General features: G+C 34.5%; 1 protein-coding gene across 1 annotated transcript in view; it reads left to right on the top strand.

Moving 5' to 3' along the window:
- LOC145287925 (sodium/hydrogen exchanger 1-like) overlaps nt 1–15579 on the top strand; it is a 137188-nt gene that overhangs the window by 18909 nt on the left and 102700 nt on the right. The window contains exon 3 of the mRNA XM_080135877.1: nt 3857–3902. Within this exon, the coding sequence (XP_079992003.1) occupies nt 3857–3902 (46 nt within the window). The remainder of the gene's footprint in view (nt 1–3856; nt 3903–15579) is intronic.

Raw genomic sequence — 15579 nt, forward strand, 5'->3', positions numbered from 1 at the left:
CCGAGAGAGGGACCCTGGTAACTGGGAAAACCTAGGTCTTCTTATCACCCGCCCAGTCCTGCATCTGGATAGCCAATTCCAGTTTCGAAATGGTTAGACACAGCAGATGCAGAATCCCATTGTCTTATTAGACAGAAGGTTGCCATCAAATATGGAGAATACGGTGGGTGTGGAAGCAATTCAAAGTGCAATTCATATAGTTTTACTATCATTATAATCAACTTGTGACATGGTGCATTGTCTTGGTGTAAGAGTATTTTTTTCTTCATTTGTGGCCATATTTTTTTGCACTTTCTTCTTTCAAATGCACCAATAGTGCCATATAATATTCACTACTGATTGTTCTTCGTTTTCTCAAAACAAAATATCTTGCACATCTCAAAATATGGAGGTCAAAATCTGGCGTTCTGCGTTTTGTTTGTAAAATGCCCTAAAACATTGATGTTATTGTTTTTTCCCCTTTCCCTTTGCTAAACTCAATCATGTTCTGCAAAGCCAAAAACAAAAACAACAATTTTCCTCTACAAAACAATCAAACCAAACACTATGAATAAATATTTGAAGCCTAAACTTTTTTCAGAATTACTGAATTATCATTAAATAACATGAAAGCGTTGATGTGCCATGAAACAAAACAAACACCATGAATAAATATTTAAGAAAGAATTCGACCCATAATTTTTTTTTTTCCAAATTACTGGATTCGGCATTAAATAACATGAAAAGGGTCGATATGCCATAAAACAAAAACAATGAAACCAAACAAGATTAAAGCGTAAGCTGAAAACTGATTCTAATAAACTTAGATTAGAAGAAACTATAATTTGTAGAACCAGCTTTTAAAGTGTAATTTTTGGGAATGGGACGTTTCAGCGAGCCATTTCGGCTTGGCTGATTCAGCTCAGTTGATTCGACAGTGTGGCCAATTCTACAGAGGCACAATTTGGCGTTGACTATTTTAGTCACATTTTTATAAAGATTTATAACTTTTTTTTTTAAATTAAGAAAAACGATATGAAAATATATCAGTTTAACTTTTTTAAACTTTTTTTAAAGTTTTTTTTAAGAAAAATCATGTTTTTGCAAAACTCTTTGGTTAATTATTTTTTTTATTTTCTAATTAATTTTTTAAGGATTAAAAACTTAAAAAATGTTATTAGTTTTTTTTTTAAATTAGGAAAAACGATATGAAAATATAATCTTGTTGTTGACAACTGAGTATTGTCTGTTTTTGTGTTGTGCTTTAAATAAACACGGTCATTTTTAAGTTCGTTTTTTTTTTAAATTAAGAGAAACAATATGAAAATATAATCTCGTTGTTGGGGGGAATTTTTTACACCCCTAACAGAAAACTGCGAATAAAATATAAAAAATTCGTAATTTCTCTTTTTAAAGGAGGTTGTTTATTTTCTGTATGGAATATACTTCCAAAATAAACTATTAAAGTTGTTTGAAAAATAATAGAAATATTATTTTTTATTTTTTTAAAAACAGTGTTTACAAAAGTATTTACTGCGCGTTCAACTAGTCATTTTGTTTTAATTGAATTTTACAAGTGAATATTTTTTCAATTTTTAAACTTTAAAAATCTATCGAAATTTTTCTATTGGTTCAATTTTTACGATATTTTCAGGGTCAATGTGAAATTGTATGCTCTTTCCAATAAACTGAATATAATATTTTAGACAAACGTTATTTTGTAAATTCACCCCCCTCCATTTTGAAATGTCTATTAAAAATTAAATAATTCATGTACCAAAATGTTATATATCAAAAATTGAAGATAAAAGATCAATAAATAAAATATTCTAATTTAAAAAAAAAAAAAGAAAAGAAGTGTCTTTTTGGAAATCTACCTGTAAAGTCCAAAGTAGAAAACCTTTTTTGTTTTAAAACCATGTTGATTTTTTTTTAATGAAAGCTCATGTAATGCTTATATCGTCAAGTAAATACCGGACGCTGACAGCAATTTTTTCTATTTCATTCAATGTTTTCTTTTTTTTAGATATTTAAAAAAATCCAGTCGATAAAGTAGAAATAAGATATAATAATCAAAAACGCGTGTATTTCATTAAGAGAATTTTAAAAAAATCGGTCGACTGGATTTTTTGTTTAACGGGAAAAACTTATAAGTGAATCTGTGCTTTTTTTTAATACTAATTTTGGTTAACAGCACGCAATAAAAAAGAGACATTAATTATGTCACTTTGACGAATATATTTGATAAATTGCAAATTAGCAGCAGCGCTTTAACCTTATGGCGCAAAACGCGTTACGAAAATGCGATTTTCTATGACCCTCGCTTTAAAAAATCCTTTTATTTAAAAAATACATGGAATATAAAATATAAATATGGACAATTCTTATAAATGAAGAATTGAACCGCCATTGCTTAATTTTTTTTTACAGGTAAGTGATTTTTTGGCATTTATATATGCTTAAAGATTTTGGTACGATTTAAAATTTGTTGAATTTTGTGAAATCTTTGTTTAAAGAAAACCGATGAAAAAAAATTGTATTTTTTCGATTAAACCTTTCATTATTTTCAAATTTGGTCTTTCCTCATTTTCTCACCTCAGATTTAGATATCACAAATTGAAGATAAAAGATCAATAAATAAAATAATCTAATTTAAAACAAAAAAAAGAATACTTTTGTGCAAATTTACCTGTAAAGTCAAAAGTTTAAAACCACGTTGTTTTTTTTAAGTGGGACCTCATATTTTGAAAATATTGTCTAGTAAATACTAGCACTTACTATAATTTTTTTCTATTTCATTCAATATTGTTTTATTTTAGATATTTAAGAAAAATTCATTCCATAAAGAAGAAATAAAATGTTTTAAATCAAAAACTCATGTATTTTTTTAAGAGAATAAAAAAATCGACAATTTGTCGAGCGGTTTGTTTATAAAAGTAAACTTACTTATGAGTGAATGTGGTCATTTTTCAGGTACGGTGACCCATGTTGATTAACTTTTGTTGACTTCAAACACATGTCAGAAATAGAAAGGGGAGATTAATTATGGCGCTTTTAGGCCACCGTAGTTCTCAACTGGAAGAAAGGGAGACAAACGCGCCCTGTGACCATCTGATATGACAATTTAAAGTCGCGGTATTTTTTAATCCTTGCTTAAAAAAAATTATTTATTTAAAAAATCCATGGAATATAAAATATAAATATGGATACATTCTTAACAATGAAGAATGAAAGTAGCTATTGATTAGTATTTTTTATAGGTAAGTGATTTTTTGGAATTTATATATATATTTATTATATTCGAAGTAAGTTAAAATTCGTTGATTTTCTTGAAATCTTTTAAATAAAACGATTAAAAAAAACATATTGCGTATTTTGCTATTAAATCTGTTATTATTTTAAAATTTGGTCTTTGCTCCTTTTATTGAAAAAAAAATTAGGGTTTAAATTATATTTTTCAAGTAGTTATAAGCTTCGAAAATAGTAAGTCTAATTATTCAAATTTTTATCACGCAATTTTTAATGGCGACTTCTGACACTGCTAAAGATTCGTCTGGTTTCGAATTTACCCTGTTTTATTTATATATCTTTTATGCTCAAAACGTGTTTTGTTTGTTAGTTTGCACAACACATCTAGGTCGGTTGAGTCGTGACCTTCGTAATATATATCATTAATATTATTTTTACTGAGGGGCGTGGTTGAGTGTAGTTGAAGTGAAGTAGAGAAAAAAACAAGATTTACCCTTTTCTAATTAAAAAAAAAGCCACTGTTGTTGTCTGAGAAACAAAGATGGTACTTCTACCTGAAAGACTACTTAAAAATGTAAAAATAATTGTGGATAATTCTGTTTTTTTTTTTTGTTTTTTGTTTTTTCAGGCTATCACCATTGTCATACATTAACCCTTTACATACCCGAATCTTGGTAAGTACTAGTGTTATCACCCTCCCTACCAAAAAATAAAAATGGTTTAATTTCATTTCTGAACACTGAAAACAATTTGTTTTTTAGAAGAAAGGCGTTAATAGCATAAAACCTTTTTGCTGCAGAAATCCACTCAAAATGTTCTTAACTTTAACTGAGGAAAACGGATTTTATTTCACGGCTTTGAAAAAAAAAACTACTCCTTGTGCTGTAACAAGTGGATAAGCAACCACTGACTGCCCAATATTTGCCAAACCATACCGATTCTTTTTTATCAAATCAAATTTTATCGCAAATTTTTTTAAATATTTCATCAAATATATATTTACAGCTTTATAGAAATAAAAACCAATAATAATGATGATGATGATGATGATGATGATGATGATGATGATGATAGCGGCCAGTAGTGTAGCATCAGATTTTGCCACCCGGGGCGGTCATAAAATCCCCCCCCCCACTGGCATATAATTACCTGTTTCTCCCCCCATCCACTGGCATATAATTACCTGTTTTGCCCGCCCCTGCTGGCATATAATTACATGTTTTGCGCCCACCCACCCCTGCTGGCATATGACAACCTGTTAAAACCTTCAACATTCCAAAATGCCCTCAAAATATTTATTTTCATTGAACTAATGTTTACACAATTCCCTTCAGATTAATGTTTACATAATTCCCCCTTTTTTAAATTTTAATTTAATTTGACAATTTCTTTTCAACAATTTGAATAATAATAAGTATGTAAACATTAATTTGAAGGGAATTATGTAAACGTTAATAGGAAACAAAAGAAACCAAATATATTTTCCAAACAAAAAACATATAATTCAAATTATAAAAAAAATGTTTAATTAAATGAACTGGCTACACAAATAAATATAATAATACATTTAAATGAGAAAATTTTGACACCTGAAAATGTTATGAAATGATAACATCATTTTTATTTACTTTTTTGTTGTTAAAGTCCGAATTTTCGCCAAAATAACATGGATGTATCAAAGAGAGGATAGTCCGATGTAGTTTTCTTTTCTTTTTCGTCATAATGTTATTATTAAGAGGTCGAGCCTCCTAAAGAGGAAAAAACATTTTTTTGAAATCCGTATGTGTAATCGCTTGGTTTAAGCGCGAAATTTAAGAAATTTGTTGTTGTTAATAATGTTTCAATCCTTTTAAAAATAGTTTTAATTTTTTTAAATAAATGTATTTATGAATTGAAAATAAGGCTATAAATTTATTTTTTGTGAGAGAACTATCGCAAGGCATCAAGACGGTTGAAAATTTACAAACATACTTTTCGCACTTTTTTTCGGCAAAGTTATCAATAACTCTATCAAAATTCACTCTATCGACAAGTTCCCTCTCTATGAAGAGGGTTGCAAAGTCTGTAACCCTTGTCCGGCTCATTTTTGATCGAAGGTAGTTTTTTATGAGCTTCAGTTTCGAGAAAGAGTGCTCACAGCTGGCAACGCTAATAGCTCGGGTAAGGAAAATGTGCAGCAAGATCACAATATTAGGGACGCAATCCCCAAGGTGGTTTCTCTGTATAAAGTTCAAAAGTTCAAAAGGTCCATTGATTTTGTCTTTTCCTGAAGCTTTCACAAAATACTGTAATCTCTTCCTTTCAGCAAAGAATTTATCTTTTTCTATATCTTCGTTAACTTCACCAAGCTGACAATCATAATTATCATCAAGCAGATTTGCAAGATTGTGAACTTGTTGAAATCTGTAAGATATTTCTTCAGTCAACCTGTCTATGACGGACAGCATTTCCCGTCTCAACTCAGTATCAAATCTCAGTGTTGCATTAGTCAATCGTTCACCACCTATTCGTTTCTTTTTACGGATACGATGTTCCATGCTTATCCCCATTTCAGAGCAGAGTTTTTTTTACTCGTCTATTGCAGTGTCTACCATCTTTTCTCTATTCTGAAGAGCAATCTCTCAACGCCGTCAGCCTGAAAGAACTTTGTTGCAGATCCAGCCCCTTTTCTTGAAGATACTTCTGAGCATCATTGATTTCTGGAAGAATAATTTTCCAAAGACTCAGAAATAAAAGAACGGGCATGACAATACCGAGTTGAGAATTAAAGATGCAGATGATCTCCTTCTCCTGTGAGCTGTTCCAGGGCAATGACGACTTCCAATAATTTTTTTACCACATCATTCACATCTGCTCGACTACTCCATCTAGTTTCCATAGTCCACTTGATACTTAGACCGGTCAAATGAATCAAGACGTCCCAGCGATGTGTAGATGTAGAAAAGAACAAGAATAACCGGTCCAGTATGCCAAAAAAATGTAACAGAGTGAACCGCTACAGAAGTAGCATGTACACAAGCCAGATTTAATGAATGGTCAGTGCATGGCAACAATAGAGCTTTTGGGTTGATTTTGGAGATTCGTTTCTGCACACCCGATCGGTGGCCTGCCATAATAGCAGCGTTGTCAAATGCCTGGCCAATACAGTCACCAATCTGAATCCTATCGTTCTCCAGTTCTCTCAAAATCAGTTTAGAAATGTCCTCCGTGCTTTTGTCTTTTGTCTCGATGAAGCAGAGAAATGACCCCTCCACTGTCACTTTATTTTCGTCCATTTTTACGTAGCGCAACACCTCACTCATCTGGTCGTTGTGAGATACATCAGGAGTGCTATCAAAAACTGTGCAAAAATATTTGCTTTTCTTGATCTGATCGATGATCTTCTTTCTCATCTGTTTTGCCAAAATGCTCACAAATTCATTTGGAATTTCTGGTGACAAATAAAAGGTAACGATTTTCTTTCCCAGGTTAACTTTCACCAAATGTTCACGGAGCACAGGGTCATACTTGGCCAATAAATTTACCAATTCTAAAAAATTCCCTTTGGTTTCTTGATCTCTTTCATCATTATGGGTGTCTTCCCGGTGACCCCATAGTGTCAGATTCTGCTTGGTAAGAAACCAGATGATGTTCAGCAATCTAGCTAGAATTTCCCACCACTTCTTAGTTTCCTTCTCAATAAGATGTTGCTCTACTTTGTCAACTAACTTTCCTTCAGCAAGTCGGATCTCTAGATGAGAAACGCTTGAGTATGAGATGTGCTAGCTTCATGGTCATATACTTTGGGGCTTAACTTTTACTAATTCGTAAAATCCACATCAGCAGAAAAACTCAACGGTCCAGCTGAAAATAGTCTGCAGCAGAAGCAAAATAAGGCTTCCCTGAAAGGAGAATACACCATCCATATTCTCAACCCCCCCCCCCCCCGTTGCACAATTCCCGATAGAACCATTTTTTAGTTAGCTTTCTAACGTTGCTTTTTGCTTTTGTTCCTGGTCGGACTACTTTCTTGAATCCACGATCAAGGTGTTGCACAGTGGCAGATCCCTGCCGAACAAGTATAGCGCGAATTTTACGATTAATCTCAACTGGCCATAAACCAACATCTGTTAAATCGGTTGCAGTGTATGTTTTCACGCCAACTAGTGATTGCCTTTCCAATTCTTCAACTTCAGGTGTATCATCATCATCGACAGTTTTTGATGTATCAACGTTGTCAATGTCGACTTCATAAGTAACAGTATCAACGTTAATCATATCAACTTCATCTTCGGTTTCAGCATGATTTTTTACTTTCGTTTCGGCCATTTCGGCTATAGAAGTCTTTTCCATGAATTTCAAGAGTCTTTATTCTTTTTTGCTTCCTCTTCTTTTGTTTTTCGCTTTTTACGGAATGCCACACACTTTTCCTTCGTTCTCTTCATTATGGTACCTTCTTTGAAAATTCACGCAAATATTCTGAGAAAATTTTCAAATTCTCTTTTTAAAAATAGTACGCCATTTCTCTGCATAAGCAACTTATTGTATTGTTCCGTACTAGTACCACAAAAGGTGAAATATCCCCCCCCCCAATCATTTTTCTGAGATACCTAACCCTAAATATATATATATATATACATAGATAGAGAGAGACATCCGTCACTACTGCCCTCCATAAAACAAAAAAATTACGGGGAAAGAGTTTTTCATTTTATTTTTTATTTTAAATGTTATATATGTTTTTGAACACTTTTCCATTCTGTTGAGTACTTTATTTTCTATTTTTGAGCGGTTCAGTTTTCAAACATGTGGGCGAAAATAAATTTGAAAACGAAGCTCCTCGCTCCTACCTCACGAAAATGGAAAGGGATGCATATTTCGCCTTTTTGAATTCTTACGGCTCTTAAAAAGTTAATATTTAAGATGAAATAAAGAGCGTTTAAAACTTTTTCAAAAACAAATAAATGATTCATTTATTTGTTGTATATTTGATTTTTTTACCACTTTTTTAAATCTCTCTGTATTGTAAAGCAAACTCAAAAAAAAAAAAAAGTTAAAATAATAATTAAATACTTTTCAAAGTATTTCCTTATTTAAGAAAATGTTATAGAAAAATACAAGGAATGAGCAACTGGTTCTATAAGAAAATAAAGCTGTGTACGCATTATAAATGTTTCTTTTCTGTGTCTTGTCTTACGTTATACATTACTACATTAGGGGTCATTTCGAGTTAAAAGTTTATTTACTGCGCTCATCTGGACTAGAGAAAATCATGATTTAAATGTGTATGTGTCGTCTAAATAACTAACGATAATTCTCTGATATGGCCGGCCAGACGGGTGATCAAAAAGTCAGATCGAGCGTACCGCGTACCGGAAAACGAAATGAGACAAAAAAAAAAAAAAAAAAAACACGGCAAAAAAAAAAATTATCCACCAAGAAAATAAAACATAAATTAATCTGAAAAGCGCAAAGTTCAAACCAAAAAAAAAAAAAGGCCAATTGTCAATTTGATCTCATTTCGTTTTCTGGTACGCTCGATCTGACTTTTTGATCACCGCGTCTGGTCGGCCATATCAGAGAATTATCGTTAGTTATTTAGACGACACATACACATTTAAATCATGATTTTCTCCAGTCCAGATGAGTGCAGTAAATAAACTTTTAACTCGAAATGACCCCTAATGTACGACCGCTTTCAATGGATTTTACCCAATCTTATACGCAAGATGACAGCCGCGAATAATGGATGCAAAATATGGAACTAAACGCAAATTTCAATGAAACGAAATTAGCGAGCCGACTGTACAGTGTACAGTCAAGCAAGAAAAAAAAATTACATCAAAAACTCGATTGCGGAAAACAAAAACTTATAAATCTTTTTTTTTTTTTTTACATGAAGGTCACCACTTATTAAGGCCCAGGAACCACTCGGGGATAAGGGTTATTTTGTGTACAGTAACCAATGGGATAGTGTTGCAGTATTCATTAGTATTGGAGATGTGATAAAGCGTCATTACTTAGAGGGGGCGGTTCATCAGGAATTTGTTTATGTTGGACTTGAAGACATCGATGTTGAAGGCAGGAGGAAAACAGGCAAGCGGTAGAGAGTTCCACAGGCGTACAGTTCTAAGAAAGAAGATTTGTTCATGGAATCTATGTTTTGATTTAGGCACAGATAAAGAGTGGGGAAAATTTTTGACATTGGTTTCAGCTAGACGGGTGTTTATCGTGAAAGATTGGCGAGGGGGGGGCAGAGATTGGAGCTCAGACGAGCACTTGCCATGGAAATAATGATAAAACAAAGATAGGCACGCAACGTCTCTTCTGTGGGAGAGAGGTTGCAGGGAAGAGAAAAGGGCATCCCCACTAAACCACAAGTCTATTTTGTACTCTGTCAAGGCAGAATAGGCTGTTTTTAGCAGCTCCTGTCCAGATGTGGCAGCAGTATTCCATCCTTGGACGTACTTGGCTTTTATATAGATAGATAATTGCATCAGTAGTGAGATATCTTCTGGAGCGGTAGAAGGATCCCACCATCTTTCCAGCGACCTTGGCAACAGACTTGATGTACATGTTCCATTTCAGATCAGGAGTAAAGGTCAAGCCCAGAAGCTTGTCAAAACATGGGGCCTCCCCAAGACGAGAGCCATCCATTTCAATTGATGCCAGATGGGGGATGAGAGCGTTGATGATGTAAAGATAGGATGTTGGTTTTAGATGCATTAAAGGTAACCAGCCACCTTTTCCCCAACTGTACCACGTGCTCGAGATCAGAGGAGAGAGAATCAGAGAAAACTTTGCAATTTATGGCCTTTGATGTGTTGCTGTAGATGGTCGTGTCATCAGCATAGATGTCAACGAATGATTTAAGTATGTGTTTTGGGAGATCATTGATGTAGATCAAGAAGAGAGTTGGGCCCAGGATTGACCCCTGAGGGACTCCAGCATAAATACTGTGGGCCTCTGATTTTTGTCCATCAATCACTACTTTTATGAGCCTATCAGAGAGAAATAATTTAATGATTGAGAAATCATTTCCAGTTATACCGTAGCTGGAAATCTTGTGAAGTAGGCCTTTATGCCATACCTTATCGAAGGCCTTTGATATGTCAAGAGCAATTGCCCTAGAAAGGAAGTCTTTGTCGAGAGATTTGCTAATCCTATGAGATATAACCGTTAGCACATCTGCTGTAGATCTAGCAGAATGGAAACCATATTGCATGTCACTAAGAAGGTTATTTCTGCTGAGGTGATTGACCACTTCTCTAGTTCTGGTTGAAGCTTTTTAACATTATAATTGGAATGCCGTCAGGGTCAGTTACTTTATTGGAATCAAGGTTCTTGATAAGCTTGGCGACCTCACGCACAGATACTTGTATGTTACCTAGCGTGTTCTGTGTTATAGGAGGAAATATGGGGAGTTGATGGCCTTCGTCGCATAGGGTAGAATTAGCTGCAAAGTTCTTGGCAAATAGTTTGGCCTTGTCTGATGCTGACGAGATGACCTCTGGTCCATTGATAATGGTTGGGATAGAACGCACGCTTCTGTTCAGGATCTTATTTGTTATTTGCCAAAACTGATGGGAACCAAGCCGCTGATCAGCTACGTTGGATTTGACAGACTGAGCATATAGCTTTCTTGCATTTTTTATTACTCTTTTACAGTGGTTGCTGGCGTTTCTGACAGCAGCTTTAGTCTCAGTGCATCTATTACGTTGGTAGCTATGGAAAAAGTGATTTCTGTGCCCGATGGCAGCAGCACATTCTGGGGAAAACCATGGCTGGCTGTTAAGTTTTTGTTGGAATTTTTTGGATGGTATGAATCGGTCTATGCCTACAATTAACCATTCGGTCAGGTCTGATACTATAGAGGACACATCCTTTTTAAACATGGAATGCAGAGGTAGATCAGATATAAATGTACGGAAGCTATTCCAGTCAGCCATGGAGTATCGTATACAGTACGGTGGAGAGGTACATCTGGGGACTTATTACATTTTATTTTTATCTTAACGGATACAACAGAGTGGTTGGAGGACCCTAGAGGAGATAGAACGGAACATGAAGATAGCTCAGGGGAAGTTGAGAGAAAAAGGTCTAGAAGGCTTGCATACTGACCGGTAGTATCAGGCACATGGGTGGGCTCGTGAACAATCTGAGTGAGGTCATAGGCAATGGCAAAATCATGACAGAACCTCCCCTCATCATCTGTCTTATTTTAGTGGGTCAGCCATTCCACGTTATGGACATTGAAGTCACTACAGATGTGAATGTTAGCCGAGGGATGTGCAGACAGGATGTGGTCTATTTTCTCAGATATACTCTTAAAGATAGTATCTCTGCTGTTGTGGGGCGATAGAGGGCAAATATAAATGCAGTGGTATAAGCAAGTGCAACCTGGAAGCACATATAAGGTAAATTAGGGTCTTCTCTGGAGATATCCCTGCCACATGGGAAGCCATCTTTAATGTAGGCACATATTCCATGCCCATGCCGATCTTGGGGGTCAGATTTAGATGTTAAGTTAGAGTATCCGTTAATTATGAACTCATCTAGGGAAATTGTCGACCCTATTCCAGTTCGCTAAGAAAGAATATGTCCGGTTTCATCTCCTGTAATTGGGTTTCAACCTCTGGAAGGTTGGAACGTAGACCTCTGACGTTGGAGTACGAGACATGGTAGTAGGGATCTACATTGGAAGATGGGGTCCTAGGTTACTCGATTTTTTGTTCTAGAGATATCTCATGACGAGGTTTTGGGATTTGTGGAACAGTTATATCTTTAATCTGACATCTCTTGCAATAGTCAAACACATTTCTGACATTAATGACTAGCAGACGGTCATGAACGCCCTTGAGGAAGTTTTGTTCAGTCTAACAAATAGCATCTTCTGCCAGCATTTATTGGCAACTCGTCGCTAACAAACAAAGGAAAACATGGATCAATATCTACAGTCTTTGAAACAACTCACCAAGACCTGTGATTTCCAGGCCGTGACGGCGATACAAGCAAGGGATGAGTACACCAGTCAGCCATGGAGTATCGGTATACAGTATGGTGGAGAGGTACATCTGGGGACTTATTACATTTCATTTTTATCTTAACTTATACAACAGAGTGGTCGGAGGATCCTAGAGGAGATAGAACGGAACATGAACATAGCTCAGAGGAAGTTGAGAGAAAAAGGTCTAGAAGGCTTGCATACTGACCGGTAGTATCGGGAACACAGGTGGGCTCGCGAAAAGCGTGTTTTAATTTTTACATATTCATTTTTAACTTGTTATGAATATGTTAATAATGAAATGAATTAACGAAGAAATATTTTTGTTTCAACTAGACTGTAGTCTCACATAATATTTTAATCAACAAAATATACTGCAAAAATTGAATTTCATGTTCTTTTCTCTACATAATTACCAAAACAAATCAATGAAATGAAAAATGAAACAAAAACAATGAAATGAAATTGTAATATATTGGACAGGATTACTTCCTTTACACTCCAATGACACTATTGATGCCCTTTATCACTAGAGGGCGTAACAATCTTTTACGAGGCATTTTGTAAATAAAGCAAGCGTTGAACGGCCATTTTGTTTTGGCTCGTGCTAACAGCTCATTCATCTATAATGTTAATTTTGTCTTGGGCATTTTTATTCATGTGCAGTGCTCATGTTGATGCACTTTAATTGGCAACGAAGAACGAATAATGCGGAGGAGTAACAAGACAATTTAAAAATAAAAGTGGTGAACACCCACAACCCAACGAACCAGTAAAAGTTGCTGAAGAACGGATAAAAATGGCGTTGCTAGGTACAATTCAAGAATAGAATAGTATGGAAGAAGAATGGTTGCACTATATTGAGAGAGTAAAGTTTTTTTACTGCCAATGATGCGTTGAATGAAGGTAAGAAGCGTACTATATTTTTGTCAGTTATTGGGGCAAAACATTATGCTATTCTCAGGAGTTTAGCCGAAAACAGGCCTGAGGAGAAAACATTTGAAGAACTGTCTATTCTGATGGAGAGACACACCAGGCCGGTCCCCAACGAGATACATGAACGTTTCTTATTCAACGCGAGGGACAAATGAGAAGGCAAGTCCATCAGTGAATATGCGGCCACACCGAGAAAAATGTCGGAGCATTGCAACTTCGAAAAAAAAGTAAATGAACACATACGTGATCGTTTGGCTGTGGGAGTGAAAGATGAGAAGATACAGGGGCGCTTGCTTGGCGAAAGGATGCTAACTTTGGACAAGGCCATTGAAATAGCAGTGTCCATGGAATCTGCAAGGAAATATTCCAAGTTGAGAAAAAGAGAGAAAGAGAAAATCAATCTTGGCCATGGAGATAGAAAACGTGTAAGGTGTACATAATGTCTGTTGACTATTGTCCCACGCAGTAGCAGGGGCGAATGGTGCGTTGACCGCTCAGCTCGAGAGCTAAGTCGAAAAGGGAAGGAAACAGCTTGTCTCTTGCTTTTATAGTTGTTTCCGGTGTTCTTTGTGCATGTGTGGATTTCCTTTAAAGAGGAAGTGACGTTGCCCATGTGTGCATACGTGTGCACATATGTGTGCATACATGTGTGTGTATGCACGTGAATGTGAGTGTACGTGAACGTGAATATATATGTATGTGTGTGTACGTGTGCGCATATGCTTGTGTGCGCGTATGTATATGACAAAAAATATGGCTTCAGATGTGAAACTAGAAAGGGCTCGCACAGAAAGGACGATGAAATTCAATTTTTACTGTATCTTTTGTTTACTGAAATGTTATGTGCAACTTACAGTCTAGTTGAAACAAAAAAAACTATCTTCGTCAATTCATTTCATTATTAACATATTCATAACAAGTACAGAGTAGTTAAAACTTAAGACGCTTATTATTAGTTGTTGCTATCAGCTGTCAGGTTGTTGTTTTGTTTTCCTTGCTAGGTTGGACTCGCTAATTTCGTTTCGCTAAAATTTGCGTTCGTTCCATTTTTTGAATGCCGGAAGATTATTCCACGGAAAATTGGTATTTTATTGAATAAATATCGATTGAAAATACATTTTATGACCGTTCTTGAAGGATATATTGTCTTTAAAAAGAGACTAGCCCCTCCCATAAATTTTATTTCTTTTACTTACCTAGCTGGATAATTTTTTAGTGTTTTACTGGTTAAACTGAAAAGACGCTTTTCCAATTTTGATGGGGGCTTCTCGAGTCAGTATGGATGTTATAAAGTACAGGTTGGCTGTAGAGTGTTATTTGAACTTTTACAAACATTGTAAAGAATATATTTTATTATTTTTCAATAATCTATTTTATTATCAATGTTTTAAAAGTTTTTTGTGTTTGTTTTACAATCTAAAGAGATTCGAAAAGGTGCAAAAAAAAAACGAAAAAAAAAAAACAATAAATATATAATAAATAAATGTTGCCAAAGGCAAGATAAGTTACTCGTCTACCTCGCCAGATAAGTTTTTAGTAGTGTTATACTACTTAATGTAAAATGTTTATTGAGCTGGAAAAACCCGTAGTCTCAAGCGGTACAAGAACAAGAAAAAATAGCCACGTAAAAAATACATGGAATTCACAATGTTTTGTTGTTCTCGTGTACTGCTCGGGACTATGTGTTTTTCGAACCGAATAAACCTATTACATTAAGTACAAACACTATAACTTATCCAGCTATGTAGAAGAGTAACTGGCAGGATTATAGTTTAGGTGGCGATTAACCTCGAACCCAAAACAACCCAAACTAAAAACGAATTCACTGGTTTGTGTCCATGGAAACAGTTACCATATCATTCAGTTTTCGAAATTAAACAATATAAACAGAATTTTTTTCTTTTGTTTTAAACAATATTCTAATTTTTTTTTTAATATTGACCTATTTTAATATCAATCTTTTTTTGTTGTTTAAAATGTATTGCTAAAAGGCAATAATATTAATTTAAAATTCAATTTTAGTGATATTTGTTTACTCCATTGACGTTGCGCATGGGTGTATCGCAATATTTTTTTAATGGTATTTTGAATTTAAATTCTATTTTAGTGATAAAAAACCGCTGGAAATGAAAAAAAAAACATAAACAGATTTTTTTTAATAAAAAACGAAACAATTTTTATTTACATTGTAAACATATAGAAATAGAACATTTTTATAATTTAAAAAATTTTAAACAATACGAACAGAATTGTTCTGGTACTTTTGCAAAATTTGTGGGGTGTATTACTAGCAGTGTTAGAAAACGCCATTAAAATACGTGATAAAAAATTGAATAATTCGACCGCCTATCTTTCGAAGCTTATAACTACTTGAAAAATGTAATTCAACCCCTAATTTTTTTTCAATTAAAGGAGCAAAGACCAATTAAAAA

The sequence above is a fragment of the Euprymna scolopes genome, chromosome 11, assembly GCF_053919585.1.
Source record: "Euprymna scolopes isolate OS-2025 chromosome 11, ASM5391958v1, whole genome shotgun sequence".
Lineage (NCBI taxonomy): Eukaryota > Metazoa > Mollusca > Cephalopoda > Sepiida > Sepiolidae > Euprymna > Euprymna scolopes.